This window comes from Aquila chrysaetos, chromosome Z (assembly GCF_900496995.4).
Source record: "Aquila chrysaetos chrysaetos chromosome Z, bAquChr1.4, whole genome shotgun sequence".
Taxonomy (NCBI): Eukaryota; Metazoa; Chordata; class Aves; order Accipitriformes; family Accipitridae; genus Aquila; species Aquila chrysaetos.
Window position 1 is genome coordinate 86,123,829 of NC_044030.1, and position 18,287 is coordinate 86,142,115.

Consider the following 18,287-nt stretch of genomic DNA (forward strand, 5'->3'; position numbering starts at 1 on the left):
TTAATTCTTGAGAAGAATTGGCCGTAAAAATGGGGTTGGTGTCTAGTTCTGAGCACAGGGATGGGTGCTGTGCCTCATATTGATGTGTGCTGGACTGCTTTGGTGAACCGTAGGGGTGATGGTGGGATGCTCAGCTGTTTTAACGCTCTGTCAGTAAGTCCCTGCCAGAATACACTCTCCCTCTGTAATAAGGTGGGAAATCTAACGCTTAACAGAAACTGTCCTACATCGTCACACGTTGCCATGTACAGAAATTTAACTGAAAGGCAGTATTTGTCTGAAAACCCCTTGTTATGTGAAGATAACAGCTGTGCTGGAAAGCCCTGAAATGTGTTTTTTTGATTCATTGCCGCAGGTGACTTGTTGCTGGGAGCAGGTAGAGGAGGTGGGAATGGCTCTCCACGGGGGGTGGAGGAGAAGAAGAGCTTGGAAGCAAATCCTGTGATAAGGCGAGCCTCCGGAGGTGGCTTTAGGTGGCTTTTGAACCGTTCGGTTCCTTTTACGGCTAAGCTGAGCCCCAGGAAAGGTGTCTGTTAGGGCCAGTGAGAACACGTGCTGTGTCCCCTGGCCAGGCAAGGGATGGTGCGAACAAGGGGAAAAGGGACCTTTCAACTGATGTTATTCTGAGATTTTGTGGCTATAGCTTTGTTTATCACGAAATGTGAATTTTACTCCCTGTCATCAATTCCCAGACTCCCAAGAGTAGTGATGTTAGTGAAATATCACCTGAGATACGTCGCTTTCTGTTTTTCTGGATGGCCTTGCATTTTAGATACATCTTCAATTCCTCCTCTGAGGTTGCTCTGCCACTTACTGCACTTATTTGCAGTTATGCAACTGCCACGTGCAAAAAATAAGCAAGGTTGTATCCCAGCCCTTTTTGGGGAAAAAATTCTTGGAAGTCAGTTTATGGATCTGAACCTTTTGAAAGTAAGGTATTAAGTAACTAACTATCAGCATCATTTATCTATTAGTAATTTATCTCTGCTTAGACATGCAGGCACAAATGTGCGTATGCACATTTCTGTGTATGTTTGTATTTTATATATATATATATATTTATATATATATATTTACAGAAGTAAAATAGCATTCCAGTCAGGAAAATGCCTTTCCCCAGCAAAGCCCCAGTGAAAAGCAGGCACCGCTACCCCCTGCTGTTACCGCCTGAAGCTGCCACGGCACGGAGTTACCAGCTCTGTTTAATGTGCAGCATAGACATTTGGAATATCTTTCCTGTTTAATAACTCGAAGATTTCTCTGAAGTGTCAAATTTGAGCATGGAGAAAATATTGCTTTCCATTTTTTCTTTTCACTTTTTACTGTTGACCAAATTATCTTATCATTTTGAAACAAGTCTCTCTGGTCCTGGGAGGCAGTCAGCCTCTATGTGGCTGTCTTTTAGAACATGCTGTAAGTATTGTACAATAAATTACGTGGCTGCACATAGATTGAATTTCCACATTATTTGAAAATAGCAGAAGTATTATGCAATCTGGCATTGTTAAGGAAGAAAAAGCTGATGAAAAAGGACATCTGAAATTCATGTCTGTCAGTGCCTGTTTCTAAAAGTGCATACATTTGCTCAGTAATCAGTTTAAAAGATCAACAGAACAAGTTCCAGCTTTTTGAAATAATCATCCAGAATATATGGGCTGGATTTATATGAAGGTTTCTGTCCCCAGATTAACACTCCTCTCTTCTTTTTTTTTTTTTGGTAAACTACAACCCCTTTTTCTCTGCCTTTATGGTATATAATTTCACTACAGTATTATCAGTCCAGATTTAAATCCCTGCTTGCTTAAGCCATGTCTAATCTTTTCATGCCACATGTGGAGACTTTGTGAGTTATTATTTTGGCTCCTCAAGATGCTGTTAAAGCAGCTTGGTAGTAGAGAATAAAGGAACACATCTATTCTCGCAAGGAGGATTGAAATTGTCCATCCGAGCTTTAAAAGCTGTTCCCTGCTGTGGGACCAGCTCACTTCTTTTCACAGCCCTTATGAATTAAAACCAGTTTCCTAATAAATCTGTGTCTCCCTGATGTGTGTATTAGTTGGTGGAAGAGGAGATGAATAGGAAGGCATGTTGGTGTGCCCCAAAGAAACTTGACGGCATCACTCCAGCCTCATAAAGTCGCCTCTTATCACCTCCCTTTCAGTGAAATCAATTTAGTGTGCACTGACATCTCAACTTCTACCCGAGCATCTTTAAGGGCTTTATAAGGAATAATTAATTACTGTATCCTTCTGAGGTAGGGAAGTATTATTATACCTACTTAAGAGAAGCCCAGCTGTGTCCCCATATGTCTCTCCCCTCCTGTGCTGTGCTGCGAGGAGCAAATCTGTGACCCCCCGTGGTTGTCCCTGAGGTGGGGAGCCGCCGGGAGGAGCTGTGCTCCTCACCCCAATGTCCTGAAAATGGAAATTCTGAAACAGAAATACAGGGATTTGGGGTGGGTTTATGGAGAAAGTGGGACATTTTGCAGCAGCTAGAGGGTGATCTTACTTGCATAGGAGGCTTGGGTGACTTTGGTCACCAAGATCCATGCTTTTGTAATTACTTTCAATTCCCCTTAGAGGCTGGTGCATGTAACCTCAGAAATCAGTCCCTTTGTCTTTTTTTTTTTTTTTTTTTTTTTAATCACTGACTGGCTGCACCTGAATTTTCTTGCTAAGACAAGTAGCAGCAAAAACTGCCATCAATACTGCATTAAAGCAAGTCCACCAGAAGCTGTTAAAGTTTTGGGGTTCGGTGGCGGCTTTTTTTGGCTACAAGTTTTTCAGTGGAGACAATATTCTTTGAAGTTGTTGCACAGGAAATGTTAAAAAGACATAGACAAAATTGCAACTGCAATCTCTTTTAACATACATTTCTTCTACAAATGTCAAAACCACATAGAAAATTAAAAGGCCATTAAAATTAATGCAATGAAATTTCACATGGAAAAGCAAGGGAAGGCAGGGATGTCTTTAAAGCCCACAAAGATGACAATTTTATCAAGCAATAATCATTCCATATATGTTGATCTGGGCAAATTAAGTTTGCAGAATAAACATGTGCTGGAGTAATTGAATTTTCTGAAGACTTGTATCGGACCCATCCATTTTAGACACCGGTGCAGAGACAGTGCCAGATCGTCACCTCTCAGGGCTGGCGAGGGTCCCCAAGCGGGGCTGGACCCTGCCACTGTCGGGTGCTGAGTAGTTCAGAGGGCACTGGTGCCGCCTTTGCTCCTACTCAGCTATTTTGGGTACCGGTTTCAGTCACAATGATGATAACGCTGTCGTTATAAATGATGCTAAATGATCTCATGATAGTCAGGGTCCTGCTGAAATGAGAGCCCTGCAATGAGTTTGGGCAGGCACAGACCTCCCACCAACGTGGGTTTGATCAGGATTTTGGGAACAGGGAGATGAGAATCCCCTTTCTCCAGTGCAAAATGGCCATGGATCTCGGCGGAGAAAAAGCTGAGCTCGTGTTTAAGAAATTGGGAGGGCTGGAGCCGAGGCTCTGTGGCTTTGGGCAGATCATTGAAGCCTCTTGGTTTCTCCATCGAGAGAGTATAAATAAGCAATGTTGACACGAGGTTGGACCAGGTGGTCTTCCGAGGTCCCTTCCAACTTGGGCTATTCGTTGAGTCTATGACTTTTCCTCTCTCCTTCCTCACGCCCAGGTATAGGTCTATCCATGCTGCTTAAACGATATCCTTCGTGGCAGGGATTTCCCTTTCCATCATGTACTGATGTAAGAAAAATTACTAGTTTTTAACAGACCTGCAGCTAATCCCATCTAATGAGGGAGCCATGGGCTCCATCAGGAGCCTTCTCTGCTGCAGCCTGTCCTGCATCGGCTGTCACAGTGATGAACTGAGGACATGGCGCGCCTGCTCTCCATCCATCTGTTTACAACAGCATCACATATATTTTTTTAAAGTAGAGAAAAGTCTCAGTCTGAGTCTGCATTCTCACTCTGCCAAATTTTGTGTGTACAGAAAGATCCCCAGAATAATGAATGACCACTTTGGGTTTGGACAGTGTCCGTTTTGCAAGGTGCAGGGGTATTTATATATATTTCATACATTCATCAATCTCTAAGAGAGAGCTGGGGCAGGCAGAAAACATAAGCATCTCCGGTATAGTGCCTCGGTAGTGAATTTTTCTTGTCATTTGATGAAAGGGTGAAGCAGTACTGAAAAATGTGTTCTGTGGAGTCATTAATATCCTCCTCATTTGTGTGTATTCTTCCATAATGGCTCAGTAAAATACACCCTGGGGTAACTTTATGCCATTCTTGCATGGTTCTTTAATTTTATGAGTAATTTATGTGGAGCATTGGCGGGGGGGGGAGGTTTTCAATTGCTTTAAATTTTAATGAAATGTATCTTCCTTTCTAAAAGTTGGGCAGACCTAAAGGGAAAGATGGTGATGTCTGGTTTTCTGTCCTGCTTTTGGCTTCCCATCCACTTTTTCTTTCCTGGTATTTTTGGGGGTTTTTTTTGTCTTTTTCTTGAGAGAGAAGAGTTGCTTCAGTCTCAACTCTTGGAAGGTGCTTCACTTTGCAGAAGGTTGCTGCAGGAGCAGGATGGGACACTGGTGGTGTCCCCAGCATGGGTCTGGGTAATGCGTCTGCCCTGGCCCTGGTATCCTTACTGTTCTCTTGTGGAATTAATTTGTATTTTCTCAATGGAAAATATGAACTCAGATCCCCTGAACACATCTGCGGTAGGAATTTTATCTTTTTGTTTCCTGTGTTTTTGTTTTTACACCAGGTATAATTTCAAATCAAGCAGAAATTTATCTTATTTTGTGGGGAATCTGAGCCATTTTCCCATGGCAAGCGATCTGCCCGCTCCCGTTCCCAGCTCCTGTGCGCCCCGGCCACCTCTGCTGTATCGGGGCTGGGTCTGTACATGCCGCAGGGGCGGTCGGGCCAGCTTGTTGCTTTTTAGATACTTTTAAACTGGAGTCAGGGTTGGCTAATAAAGGCTGTTAGCATTGATAATTGAGATTAAAGATCACCTCATGCTGTTTTATTCTTCAGACTCTGGCTAGCTTTAGTGCCATGGCCTTTTTTTTTTTCTTTTTTTCTTTCTGTTTCCCATTGAATTTCTAGTTTCTCTTGTGTAACAAAATGCAGTACCTTAAGCCAGATTCAGTGACTCCATCTGCACTTACCTGCTGGATGTATGGTTCCCTGTGCATCATGGGGAGCTTGATTAAGACTTTTGTAAAGGCCGTTTACAATGAGGAGGGATTAAGTAAGAGAGAAATGGAAATTTATTTTGTACTGCTTCCTAGAGACTGTGGAAAAAAAGTTGCAAAGGAGAGGAAAATATTCTGCACACCTTTCTTGAAGCTTAGATTGATTGTCACCTCCTGTTCAAGCAGCAAAAAAAGTGATCAGGTGAGCGTGTGGTCAGTTCTTCCAGTATTTCTATAAAACCCATCGTGATTTTACTCAGTTGAAAAATTTCCATCTTCCCAAATCGTCTGCATCACTGAGTGCATTTCCACCCCGCATCTCGCCGCGGTGGTGCCACCCCATTGCCTTTCTGCCCCAGCTCTGTTGCTTCTGCAGCCGTGTGCCTCTGACGCTGTAAGGGGACCCGATGAAATACTCAATTCTTACTGATCGACAGTGCTAACTCCACAAGCTCTCTGAAGTTGAAGTTTCCAGCTGACTCGCGCAATGACACTGAGCAAGGTGTTTCGTTCCTGTACATCGTCATCCCTTTGTTTCCAAAATGGGCGCAGTGGTGACGACATGCTGGAATCTTAATCCTTTGAAGACATTGTGCAAGCTCTTCTTTTCTGTGAGTTAGGAGGGCAGATTCAGCTTATTGATAGCCGGAGAATTTGTTACCACCTTGGTAGACTAAGAGTTAAAGTGAAAAACAAATCAAACCCAGAAAGTAAAATTGTTCATTTCCTAATTGTCTTGGGTTCAATTTAAAGAACCACAAATTGCTTGCTGTTCATCATTCATCTTAATTAACGAAAATAATGCAGTCAGAGTCTTTTCTTTCGGGGGTTTGGTTTTGTTGAATTTTTTTCTGACCAGCTCTTCTGCCTCCTTTGAAAAGTGTCAGTCTCATCAGAAAGTTGCATTGCTATATGAAATACTCTAGTTAAAACAGAATTCAAATGCCTTTGCGTCCCCTTTATGAGACCTTCTTGGTGTCCTCTGTTGTACAGAGGAAGAAACCCCGAGGATGAGGAATACGTACTGTATCAGATGTGTACACTGAATCCTTCCTCTTGCAATTGTGAGTAGGTATCTCTGTGGCTTCTCGCGTAGGGCAGAATTGCTGGTACGTTCGACACGTGGCCAATCAGTGCCAGGCTCAAGTGTTGTTTTCCTTTTGATTACTGAGGTTGGCACTATACCAGAAAGACTTTCCCTTCTGAGACACATACTCATCTTTTTATACTTTCTAGAAAAAATTTTAAAAAATTCTTTGGCTTTGCTGGGCTTGAAAATACCTCTGACCCTCGTCATTCCTGAGAGGTTTTGAGATATTCTTTCAGAGGTCTCTGAAAATCTCAGCACCAGCTACCGCCTCCTCGGTGAGAGTTAGAACAAAAGCGGTAAAAGCAGTTGCGTTTTATTTCCTGGGGCTCCAGCGGAGCTGGCCTGAGTGAGATGCTGAGACAGATCTGGTCCTGTTTCCTGCTACCAAGCCCCAGCTCGGCCGTAGCCCTCGCTCTTGGCGTGGTCTTGCTGCGACACGCAGGGGAAACCTCCCATCTGCTGAGCCCTGGCCAGTCTGACGGACATCCCTGCTGCACATCCCGCTGCGGGGAGCCACTTTTTCTCTGGGAGAGGGGCCTTCCAGGTATTTCCCAGGGATTTTAAATAGTGTTAAATTAAATATATTTTTTCCTATTGTTTTTAACAGATCTTCTCCTCTCCTCACAATGTTCTCTGCCTGTTTTCCATGAACTTAAAATTTACTTGTGAAAGAATAGTGATAGTATATTTTCTTAAAAACATTCCTGCTCTGCTTACTTCTTCTTTAAAACTATTTTATGTTTTCCATCAGACTCTTTAAATATGGGTTGAGGATAGCAAGAGTAGGGCAAAGACCAGAGGTTTGGGGTTCACAGGAAATGATGATGCTGGAGGCTCTTGTATTTTGAAGTACAGCGAAAACAATTCTTGATTGCTTTCCTTTTTTTTTTTTTTTTTTTCTTTAATGAAACAATACATTACATTCTGTCATCCAGTGTTGTAAAACTTGTGAAAAGCTTACACCAAAATCGGTGCAAGTAATTTAAAAATTATTTAGAAAATGAATACTGCAGTTTGAAAATAACATTACTGGATGTTTCAGCATTATGGAATTACTTTGCTTCATTTTTCTTGCTAAGCAAAAGTTGTCACTATTCTTTCCAAATGTTTTGATGTCTGTGAAGACCATGTTTACCAGAAATAATCTGCTTCAGTGAAAATATACCAAATGCTCTAAACGAGAAGAGGAATTTTCCATTTCTGAGGCTTGTCTACGCCGCACACTCCTGCCTTTTAGTGGTTCATGGAGGTGGTTGATATGAAGAATTCAGTGCTTGTCACCTAATCATTGCTTTTTATAAATAATAAGCTTTGCTGGCTAGAAGTGTGTTGTAATTCTGCTCCAGGTTTGCTGAGATGCAAAGGCACCATTATGCCAAGTAAAATACTTGCTTTGACTGACTTGCCGAGAAGGAGCAGAAAATTAAAACCACTTTTACCTGAAAAAAGAAAACTGCAGAACAGATGAGCGTATCTTAATCAGCTATGCAAATCAAGGCATTGCACCATTTGCATGAAATCTCCATATTTATAGGTCGCTGATGCAAACAGTAATGCAGTGGCACAGCGGCCCTTGCCTGGATGCCCCTCAGCCAGGAGCGGTGTAGGACAGACGGACCACCCTTGGCACCCCTCGCCGAGGCAGGATTGACCCTGCGTGCAGAGGGGATGGCGGTTCGGGCTGTGGGTAAGCACTGAGAGGCAGATGACAGTGATGAAGATGTCACCTTACCAGTATGAAAGACATTGCAGTTGGAAGCTCTTTTGCACTAGGGTCCGTTTCCTTCACCCTTACATCCCTCAAGGGAGCGTTTCGATGCCGCCGTCCTTTCCACTCGCTGTTGGTGAGACACCGGGCAGTGTTTCACCAGCCAGATTTGGCAGTTGGCTTTGGCACCGTCTGATCTTTCTCTGGACAAGAGCACTGGCGTGTCGATTTGCTGAGATTCATCCAAAAATCTCTGCTGAGCCGTAGACCACTGGGATGTATTTGTCTCCCTATAGCTTTCCTAAAACAATGGCGACTGGGGCACTCGTAATGAGCTGGAAATGAAATAAACTTCACCAAGCCTGATTTGGGCACCGGGAAGAGACCTGCCCAGTGCCGCCAGCTGATCCGATGCCACCACATTTTACTGAATAGTGGTACAAAGCTCTTCTCAAACCTTTTGATCAGAAACAAAGCTATCTCTGTAGAGAGACAGGTTTTCTTTGTAGGATGGCCGTGTCTAGAGACCTAAATTATGATGGAGGCCGTTTGTGCTATGATTTCTCCTAATTTAATGGAGGGACTAGACTTGAGACAGAAGACAGACTCTTGAACCTCTGCAGCTGAGGAAGGGATGCACTCCAGCTTTCTATTCCTGGGAAGTGCCAAATCATTTAAACAATTCAGCCTGGTCCGTTGACCCCTTCCGTATGGGTTGACTCTGCGGGATATCCGAGCCCATCACTTTGCCGCAGAGGCGTTTGTTCACCCATCCCGCTCAGCTTCCCTTGGGGACCTGGGTGCTGCCGTCACTAGTCCTGCCTTACCGGGGCAGGGTACGAGGTGCTCAGCCGTAACCGCTTCGGTCCTCTGCAGGAGCAGTAGCACAGCACCGGGAGAAGGAGAAGGTCGAAGAGAAGGTGTTCTATAAAATGGGCTGCTGCCAGGTATTTCTAAAATAGCTTCGGGTGTAGGAATTGAAATTCTGTCTCAGTTCCATTTGACATACATTCATCTTTGTTTTATCTGGACCTTTCTTCCTACCCCAGAAATCTTGCAATATAAATAGGTAAGATAAAGGATGGGTAGGAGATATATTATTATGCCATTTTATGGGAAGGAAATTGAAGCATAAAAGCATTAAATTATTTATCCAAGCTCCCTCTGGAAGTCTGAGCCAGAGCCAGGATTGCTGTAACCTATCTTTCTGTGCACTGTTTCTCAAAATAAAAGGTTGAATTTCTGTCCCTATCGAAGTCAATAGGAGCTGCTTTTTAGTTCTGCGGATGCTATCATTTTACGTAAGTGCATAGCGAGGCCTCCAGCCGTTGTAAATGCTCTTCCATTCAGAAAGGCTTTCCTTCCATTTTTCAGACCTCAAACAAATGCAGGGTATGTTTGGACGCCCAGAAGCAGATGGAATTCATAACAAAAGCTTGTTTTCTAAATGAATTTATCTCACTGACTGCAGAATATTTCTTCTTTGATGGCATTATTTTAGTGTTTGTGTTTGCACCCTGTATTTGCTTTCAAGTAGCTTATTGACATTAGTGAAATCATCGTAAATTTTGCTCCCCAGTGGAAACTGTTACAACGGAGTACTTCTTCCTCCATCCGCAATCTTGTGGCTTTCCTGCCACAAATACAGCCCATCATTACGGTGTAAAAATAATAGTAGGAGACCATTTAAAATGTTGCTCACTTTCAGAGTTTAGTAGCAGGGCTAACAGTTTGGTTACTGTAGTTCAGTTCCTAGAACTGTGCACTGCGATATACGCTTAAAAGTTTGAAAGTCGGGCAAAATAAGCACGGGAGTGAAAACGCTGGGTACTGAAGATGCTTTTTAAAGTTTCTTTATTAATGAAACAGCTGTATTAGGTGTTGAGCTGCTTCTGCTGCCACTATTTTACCCATTTCTGGCGAAGGATTTATTTGGCAAGAATAGAATAGATTTTCAGTTGGAAGGGACCTACAACGATCATCTAGTCCAACTGCCTGACCCCTTCAGGGCTGACCAAAAGTTAAAGCATTGGCCAAATGCCTCTTGAGCACTGGCAGGCTTGGGGCATCGACCACCTCTCTAGGAAGCCTGTTCCAGGGTTTGACCACCCTCTTGGTAAAGAAATGCTTCCTCATGTCCAGTCTAAACCCCGCCGGCACAGCTTGGAACCGTTCCCACGCATCCTATCACTGGATCCCAGGGTAAGAAGATAACACCATACTCCCACCTGCTTCGTGGTCCAGAATTCCTAGAATTTGTATTGTGGTATTGTGCCCCACTGGCATGTTCGGGGTCTCTGGCGATGCACAGGTCCCCTGAGTTCGCCGTCCTTCCCCCGAGCCCCAGATCCTCTGCCCCTCTGCAGCAGGAGGACGGAGGAGGACACGTTTCCAAACCTCCTTCGGTGAAGGCAGCTCCACGGAGGCTCTTTCCCCTTCGCTGCGGAGTTCGGAGCTGAGCCACCTCCATCACATCACTTGGTGGTACCATCCCCGGTCCCGTGTTCCTTAACAAATCCAAGAATATTAGATTCACGCGTCCATCTGTGGTGCGCAGCTGGGCACCACGTGAGGAGTTAAAGGGCAAACTAATGAAAACCAGAAGACTCTATGAAAATATAAACAACAGCTACTTCCAAAAGCTGACTCCAATGCCAGCTCTTGTGGATAGCACTGGAGGCGTCCGGGGCAGTCCTGCCAAACAACTGTCATGTCTTCAGAGCGTGTCCGGCACGGGGAAGTGGGTTTCGCTGTGTTAATAATTACACTGCCTGCAGGCTCTCTGAAGTTGCATCTTTCCGTGCAGCATGGAACCAGATTTTAATGAAATATCGTTAAAGCTGTTAACTACAGAGAAAGAAGGGGGGGGTGGAAATCAAAGGCGCAATCAAAGCATGCACTCTATTATCAATAACTGCAAGTAGCTTCATAAATGTTTTATGTTTGAAATGTTTTCAGTGCAGATCAGCACAGAACCAGCTGTTTAAACGAAAAGTGAAATGTAATAACAAGAACATTTTAATCATTGCATCTCATTATAGAGAAGAATGAATCACTAGGAAAAATGTTTTAAAAAAACAGCTTTCATGATGGAGATGGCTAGCCTGACACAGAGCTGGAGACCAAGGAAGCCTAACTCAGAATTAACAGGGCGTATTCCTTTAAAAAAATTGAGTTGGGATAAGTGGTTTTGTTTTCCTTATGAAAGCATGGTGGTGGTATGTGCTCGGTGGTACGTGCTCTCTCCTGGGATGGTTTAATGCAAAGTTTTAATGCTGTCTTCTACCTGAAAGGATTCAGAGCATGAATGCTTTGAACGGCACACTCGGTGCAGGAGCAGCATGGCCATTAGGCAGGAGGTCGGTTTGGACTACAGGCAGCAAAAGTCAAGACCCCTGGGACCAGAAGGAGAGAAAAAAGAATTAGGACTGTGATCCTTTCACCTCCTATTTGGGCTTTCAACTTCAAGATGGTATTTATGGCTCTGCTTTCTTGTCCAAAGGCTGCCGTGCACAATTCTGCATCGATACACCTTAGAGCCCCGAGGCTGGAGCCCGTCAATACCCCTGAAAGAAGGTCAGTGTCTTGTGATAGAGCTTAAGGCAACGGCCTTGGGGTAACTAACTCTTTAGGTGCCAGAGCTGTGCTCAAGGAGTTCAGATGCTCCTCTCCCTGGTCTCCAGCGGGGCTTCGGCATGAGCCAGGTTCCCACCGGCGCAGGCAGGGAGGCCTGAGGTGCAGAAGGCAGACCTTCGGAAACTTACAGAAAGATCAGATTTGAGAGAGATGTTTAGCATGTTTAGGCAATTGCCAAGCAATTTTTGACGTAGTTGCCTACATTCCTATTTTAGGCACTTGTATCTTTCTTGTATCTTGTTAACTATTATTATCAGAAGTTTAACTGAACAGCAGCAAAGAGGAAGTCTCTATGGAAGAACAGTGAAGGCTCGTGAGAGTAGAAATTGTGTTCCTGCAGGTTTTGAGGAGCACGATGCCTGCCCTTTCTGCTCCTACAACAAATCAAACTTGCAGGGTTACTAGAAGTCTTAAAGCCCTCATACCCTACAAGTGGCCAGGTCTTCCCAGCAGCTCTTGCCCACTTTAAGCTGTGAAGCCCTCCTGCTGAGCTCCTCCGGGTCTGCTGACCCTCAAGTCAAGCTGCATTGACTCAACTTGTACTCTGGAGGTAGGAATTGGAGTGTGGTTTCTCGTGCCGGAGGCTCCCAGCTTGTCCCGTGTGTGTGGTGCATCTGCAGCCGGGACAGGACACAGATGCGCGGCACTGCTCCGTAAGATGGATGGAGGGAATGAGTTATGGACGTTCTCTGCAGGCGCTTCACCTCTTGCCAACTGGACGTGACATCTTTGGGTTTATAGGGACCGCTGGCAGGAGGTGAGCTCCAAAAATAGCCCATAGACTGTAAGACCGGAGAAGTGCTGGAAGATGAAAAGCAAGACATACCATTTACATGGAGGACAGCCCTCTCTGCTGGGGCCAGCTCAGATTAGAAGCACAACAGTACTCCTCTGCAGTGAATATGATAAGAACACAGTTACTTATTTCTGCAAGAGTATATACCTAAAATCAAGGCATGTATCGGGTGCCTATGGTAAGTATCATCTTTCAGCCCCAGAAACGTTGGCTTTTGGGGCAACGTAGATACAGCTATTCACCCCCATAATACCAGATCAGCCACGCTGACGGCTAACGTTAGCAATAACAGAAAGGCAGTTAATTCATATTCCTAAAATCAGCATTAGAAAAAAAAAAAAAAAAAAAAAAAGCAAAGCATTTGACCATTTCTGGCTTTGGACCTGATTGCTTTTACTGCTACTGAATAGGAGTAATTCCACCAAATAACCCCAAAACTGGCAGTTGTGAGAGCAGCATCAAACTCTTTGCAAGCAGTTGTTGTAGCTTGTATTTATGAAACAGTCTGAGGCGCTGAACTGATCTTTTATGGGAGCGGAAGGGCATTCTCAGAGGAACGGTGATTTTTTGAATATATTGAAGCATTATGTGGAGCCTGTGGTAAAAGAAAATGCATCAGTCATCTGCCTGCCCTCTTTCCTTTATCCTTTTTTCTTAGAAAAAGGATGCTGGTAGTTGTAAAAGACTGACTTTAGAAGAAACATGATTTAATATCTTGTTTTAATGGAATGTAAAGCAGTTCTAGGGCCTCTCTGCTATTTAGAAAAAGAAGAATTTAGGAAAAGATTTAAAATGTAATGCTAATTTTCACGAGATTGTTATTTGACAGAAGGGATCAGGAGAGATTATTAAATGCTTTGTGTGTGCTGAAAATACTGAGACCTTAAGCACATTAGAGTGCCTGTCAGAAATACTGAAATAGAATGAAAAGGAAAGCTGGCCGAAGGAAATAAAAATATATTAAATATATCTACACTGCATCTAAACCTGAAATTACTTGTGATCAAAGGCTATCTGTGTTTTGTTGATGACGTTTCTGGGCACCCTTTCCCAGTGCCCAGCTCTGCCATCCCTGTTTTTCCGGAGAGGGACGGATTGAGGGAGCGCAGGGTCAGGCGCTCCTCAGCTATCGCTGCTCGCCGCACGCTTCCAGATTTACAAAAGAGAGCTGTTAGTGTGAAACTGCCTTGTAATGGGGATGTAACTTTGTGGAAAGCCTGTTCTAGGAGCTGTAATTCTGTTATCTGCCAGTTGCACAATAGCTTGTGAGTTTGTTTTATGCCACAGCACACTCCCTATTGAAAGTAAAAAGGTACTATTTGGTGTAGAAGATTCTCAGAAATAACCTTCTGGTTGACCTTTACATTTTTGCCACAATCATAATTTGTTTTTTTTCTTCCAATTTTGCTTGAGTTTGAGATGAAGGCACAGATAAGCTTATAGATAGCTTCATCTCCAAACATCTGGAGTTAGGGTTAGGTCCAGCTGAGACTTGCAGGGAGTGATTTTCTGGTACTGCTGGTAGAGGAGTTTATTAAGCTTTTTTAGCTCTTTTGTTTTAATAACTGATTTAAGCTGACATCTAAAAGCATGATGTAGTTGATGTGCGATAATTTGCATTCAGGGTAAAATTGGAGCATTTGAAGATACAGACTATGTAACAAAAGGTGATCCAGTATGGTTTCTTTAACAATTACAAGGGATTGTTTTGTGTTGTCATTTGAGGAGGAGTTGTGTGCTGCTTCACCCACCACCGTGATCTGGTCAAGGCAATCAAAAGTTTGCATTTCAAATGATCTCTTCTTGAGGCTAAACCTATTGCAAACCTCTGTATTTTCAGAACTAATAAAACCAGGGAATAGTTTCAAGGATGGGCTATTTTAACACTTTTGTTGTCATTATTTGGCTTATCAGACGAGCTTGTTACAGCCCTGCAATTTCTGTAAGTGCTGGGCACCGTGCAAACACAGGAATATTAGTTAGGAGCAGAACTGGGGCTAGACATTAATATTGGCCTAACTTTTAAGGGCAAATGAGGGTTTGCAGATGAGGAGAGGTCTCTGCTCCAGCCCCTGCTCAAAGCAGGTCAGCCCACTCACCCAGGGCTTTACGCGAAGAGCTGTATGATGTCTTCGGAGCAAATCCATCGCCTTGCTCCACGCTCCCAGGTTTCTGTGGCTTTGCAGGAGCGGTCTCATACCACTGCTAAATGGAGGGATACCAGCCTTTGTGGGCTCCCTGGTTCATTAGAGCGTGCCAAGGATCGCCCTTAATGCTTCATCTCAGCCATCATCTCTGGTCCCTCAGGCAGCTAAAAGGGAGTGAGTAGCATGTAAAGGAGTTTAAACAGATAGCATAAACAGGTATGTGGGCACAATACGTGCAAATGGTGTAAGTAGAAGCTAACAGAGGGATTTTGAAGGCTAATTGCTTGCTAAAAGAAACCAAAGCCTGCTGCGGTGCACCAAATCGATTTATAATTTAATAGCATCAAGCTGGTACGTACAGAGCTGGGACAGAAACACACACAGCTAAGCGGTGCCTCGCTGGAAAGCAGCTTTAAGCTCACAGTTAGTGTTTTTATGAGATGACTTTGGTTGTGTCGGGGGCTGTGTTGGTGCTTGCCTGCGGGTTTTTCTAATGGCTCCTCTAATGGCAGTCCTTTGCTCGAACTGGTCTTGGATGATCAGATTTGCGTGTCTCCGATTTCCTGCTACCACAAGATAAATGCATCTATTGTATGCATTAGATATTTGTGCTAATTATTTCCCAGAAATTCATTTTAAGATGAAGTCCGTCCTCTGAGCCAAAGGCACAGAGATGTAGCCTAGATGGACCAATCCTTTTCAGTATTTCATGTATTCATGGCGCTAAATCTGCAATAGTGTTTCGGCAGTGTATTTTCCCTGGGTTTATCATCCCTTTTGTATTTTTTCCGGAGTTTCTGAGGTGTACGGTGCTGAAGCAGTGCCGTTGCAGGCGTCCCTCGGAGATGTGTGCTGGGCTGGGCCATGCCACACGTCAGGGACCCGGGCGCAGCGGTGGGCGATGCGGGAACGGGATTTTCACGCTGTCCTTTCCTTTCCTTTCCATGCAGTGCAAGTTCCTGGGCCGGTGGAAAATCTGCGGGCTGTGTCTACCTCACCTACCTCGATTCTCGTCTCCTGGGATCCTCCTGCCTATGCAAATGGCCCCGTTCAAGGCTACAGGCTCTTCTGTACAGAGATAGCGACTGGAAGAGAGCAGGTGAGTGGTGACTGCTCTCCCCGTGAGAAGGAGATATTTGCTGTAGGAATCTGCAGGTCATTAGAGCGCTGTAAAGGCTCAAGAGTGAGGGTTTTATGGATTAATCCTCCAGGTTAGGTAAACGTTGCACACACCAGTGATAAAAGAGCAAATCAAGCAAAATAAATTTCTGCTAGTATAAAATGGGTTCAGGAGGTAGAAGGCGGCAGCCTGTTACATATTAGCCATTCCTCAGCTTTACGCTGAAATTTCAGAATAATGCCAAAGAGCGTTTAAAGACCCTTTAGACTCCTCCTTTACATTGTGCAAAACCATCAACACGTTAATGGCAGGTTGTACATGTGATCTTTGTAGAATATATATTTTTAGTTGCTTCTTGTAACTTCTTTCAAGTAGGAGGGTAAAATAATATGAATCCAGGCTAGAAATGATACTTTTTCTCTCCAGGCTGACAGATGCTCATAGCAAAAATTGGTGTTGATGCTGTGCACTTAATTGCGCTCCTAACTCTGCTGTGAGCACATGCTTTCGAGCGGCAAAGCAGCAGCCTTGCTTTCTGCAGATTGCAAACTGCTCAGACACTTCCCGCTGGCCATTTAATAACCAATATTTGATGGGAGTGCAGCAGTGGCAGTGGAGATGAGCTCTGCGGGTAGAGTATGGCCTGAATAGGTTTTTAGCAAAGAATAGGGCAGGGTAGAAAGCGGAGACGTCTTTTTTTCTCACCTGATAGCACGTGATAATCACAGGCATCAGCAGTCTTGCGGCAGCTGCTTCAGTAGTCTTACGGGAACCTTTATACTGTCCCCATTTTTTCTGTGCTTGCTTTATTTTACTTCTTCCTTTTCTCCACAATTCCCCGTAGACTCTTTGCCTTTATTTTCTTTCCCTGTCATGTACCTGTGAAGTGGCAGCAACTGGCTTAACCCCCAAAAAACCCCGCTTTTCTCCTGCGCCTTAAGTAACTAAACACCGCTCTGAGGCGCTGAAATCCCCTCCATGCTGAAGCTGCGGGCAGGGCTGTGGACGAGTTTGGAGAACCGAGCTGTAACAAGCTGCTCTGTTACAAATTGCCTCTTATATCAACTTAAATAAGGATTTAGCTCTACTTCTCAAAGAGCGAAAAGCTCGCCTCTAATCCGCCTATCCCTCGGCACGGCCGTGGCGCTGGCTGTCACGTTTCCCCTTGGTTTATCGTCTCTGTGTGCTAGAACGTGGAGGTGGACGGGCTCTCCTACCGGCTGGAGGGGCTGAAGAAGTTCACCGAGTACACCCTGCGCTTCCTCGCCTACAACCGCTACGGCCCCGGCGTCTCCACCGAGGATGTGACGGTCACCACGCTTTCGGATGGTGAGTGGGGACGGAGGGACCCCGGGACGGGCAGGTTGCGTGTATCGGTTGCCATCGTCAGACTTTTTCTTCTGCCACCGTATTTCGGAAGAGGCAGCGATGAAGCGAGTTAGTTATTGAATATGGAGGACAGAAATCAGAGGTTCAGTACCCTCTGAGCTGGTGTTCGTCTCCAAGCGTAATTGGTTTGGTTCATTATTCCTATGCCTAGTAATAAGGATAGTCTACTTCTCTCATTATTTTCTCTTTAACTTAGCCACAGGTGTATCCTTTCAGCTTTTCAACAGACACTATTTTATTACAGCTGCATTTGGAGAGCCAACTGCCTGGGTTTTCCTTGTGCTTTTTAAACACAGGGGTAGCAAATGTGCCAGGGCTTCAATCTCTGCTCGTCACAGCGGATGCACCAGCATCCTTCCACGAGCTAGTGCTGTGCTCCTGTGGCTCACAGGCTCCGGGAGATAAATTGAATTTTAGTTTGCATTCAGAAGCACTTAGTTGTGTCTGATATCACAAAACTTACGCACGGCTGACTCCTGTTGAAGTCACTGAGCCTGATCCCCACACCTGGCTAAAACAGGAATAACTTCATTGGAGTCATTTGGGCTACAAAAGTGTAAAACCCATAAAAATGAAGGAAAAATTCTTTCGGCAGAGCTGGTAAGAGTTCATAAAGCAGAAGCCAGACTAGAGACAGGCTCCAGAGGCTTCAGGGATGTGCCAGCTCCTGACCGAGCCCCACAGCTGGAGGGGCTTTTTCCGTACCAACATTTTGTTTAAAGACGATATAAGAGGTGTCAACTAAGCTTTTAAAGTGAGATATATAAACAGGTAATTTTCCTTCTGGTAAAAATTCAGGCAATCTCTTTCTCATTCATGCTAATAAAGCAAGGTATGTGAGTTCAGCTGGTCCTGGCCTGGGTTTGGATTACTAATTTAAGGTCATTTTCATGGGGAAAAAATGTTTGCTTTTACATGAGAGTTTAAAATCAGGGAATAGGCAAGAAATACCTTGCTGTGGGCTTCAGCTAGGTATGTTAAACTTGCTGGGATTTTCTCCCCTCAGAAACGTAGCAGCTAACCTGTGCTAATGAGCACATTCAGAAACAGTGCCTGGCACGCACCTCAGTCGCATAAAAATTTCACTGTTGTTCCTTTCCATGCTGTAGATTGATGCTAATGAAAAAAAAATAATGAATGCAGAACCAGGGTGACTGAGATTTATCCCTTTATAATTACAAATATTTATCTAATTTC

At 44.3% G+C, this 18,287-nt stretch overlaps 1 protein-coding gene across 4 annotated transcripts in view; it reads left to right on the plus strand.

Annotated features, from left to right (window-relative positions):
• The window catches only part of DCC (DCC netrin 1 receptor), a 573,034-nt gene that overhangs the window by 405,443 nt on the left and 149,304 nt on the right, over positions 1-18,287 (plus strand). For all 4 annotated transcript variants that reach the window (XM_030005494.1, XM_041121032.1, XM_030005495.1 and 1 more), the window contains exons 10-11: positions 15,532-15,680; positions 16,892-17,030. In XM_030005494.1, coding sequence (XP_029861354.1) covers positions 15,532-15,680; positions 16,892-17,030 — 288 coding nt within the window. The remainder of the gene's footprint in view (positions 1-15,531; positions 15,681-16,891; positions 17,031-18,287) is intronic.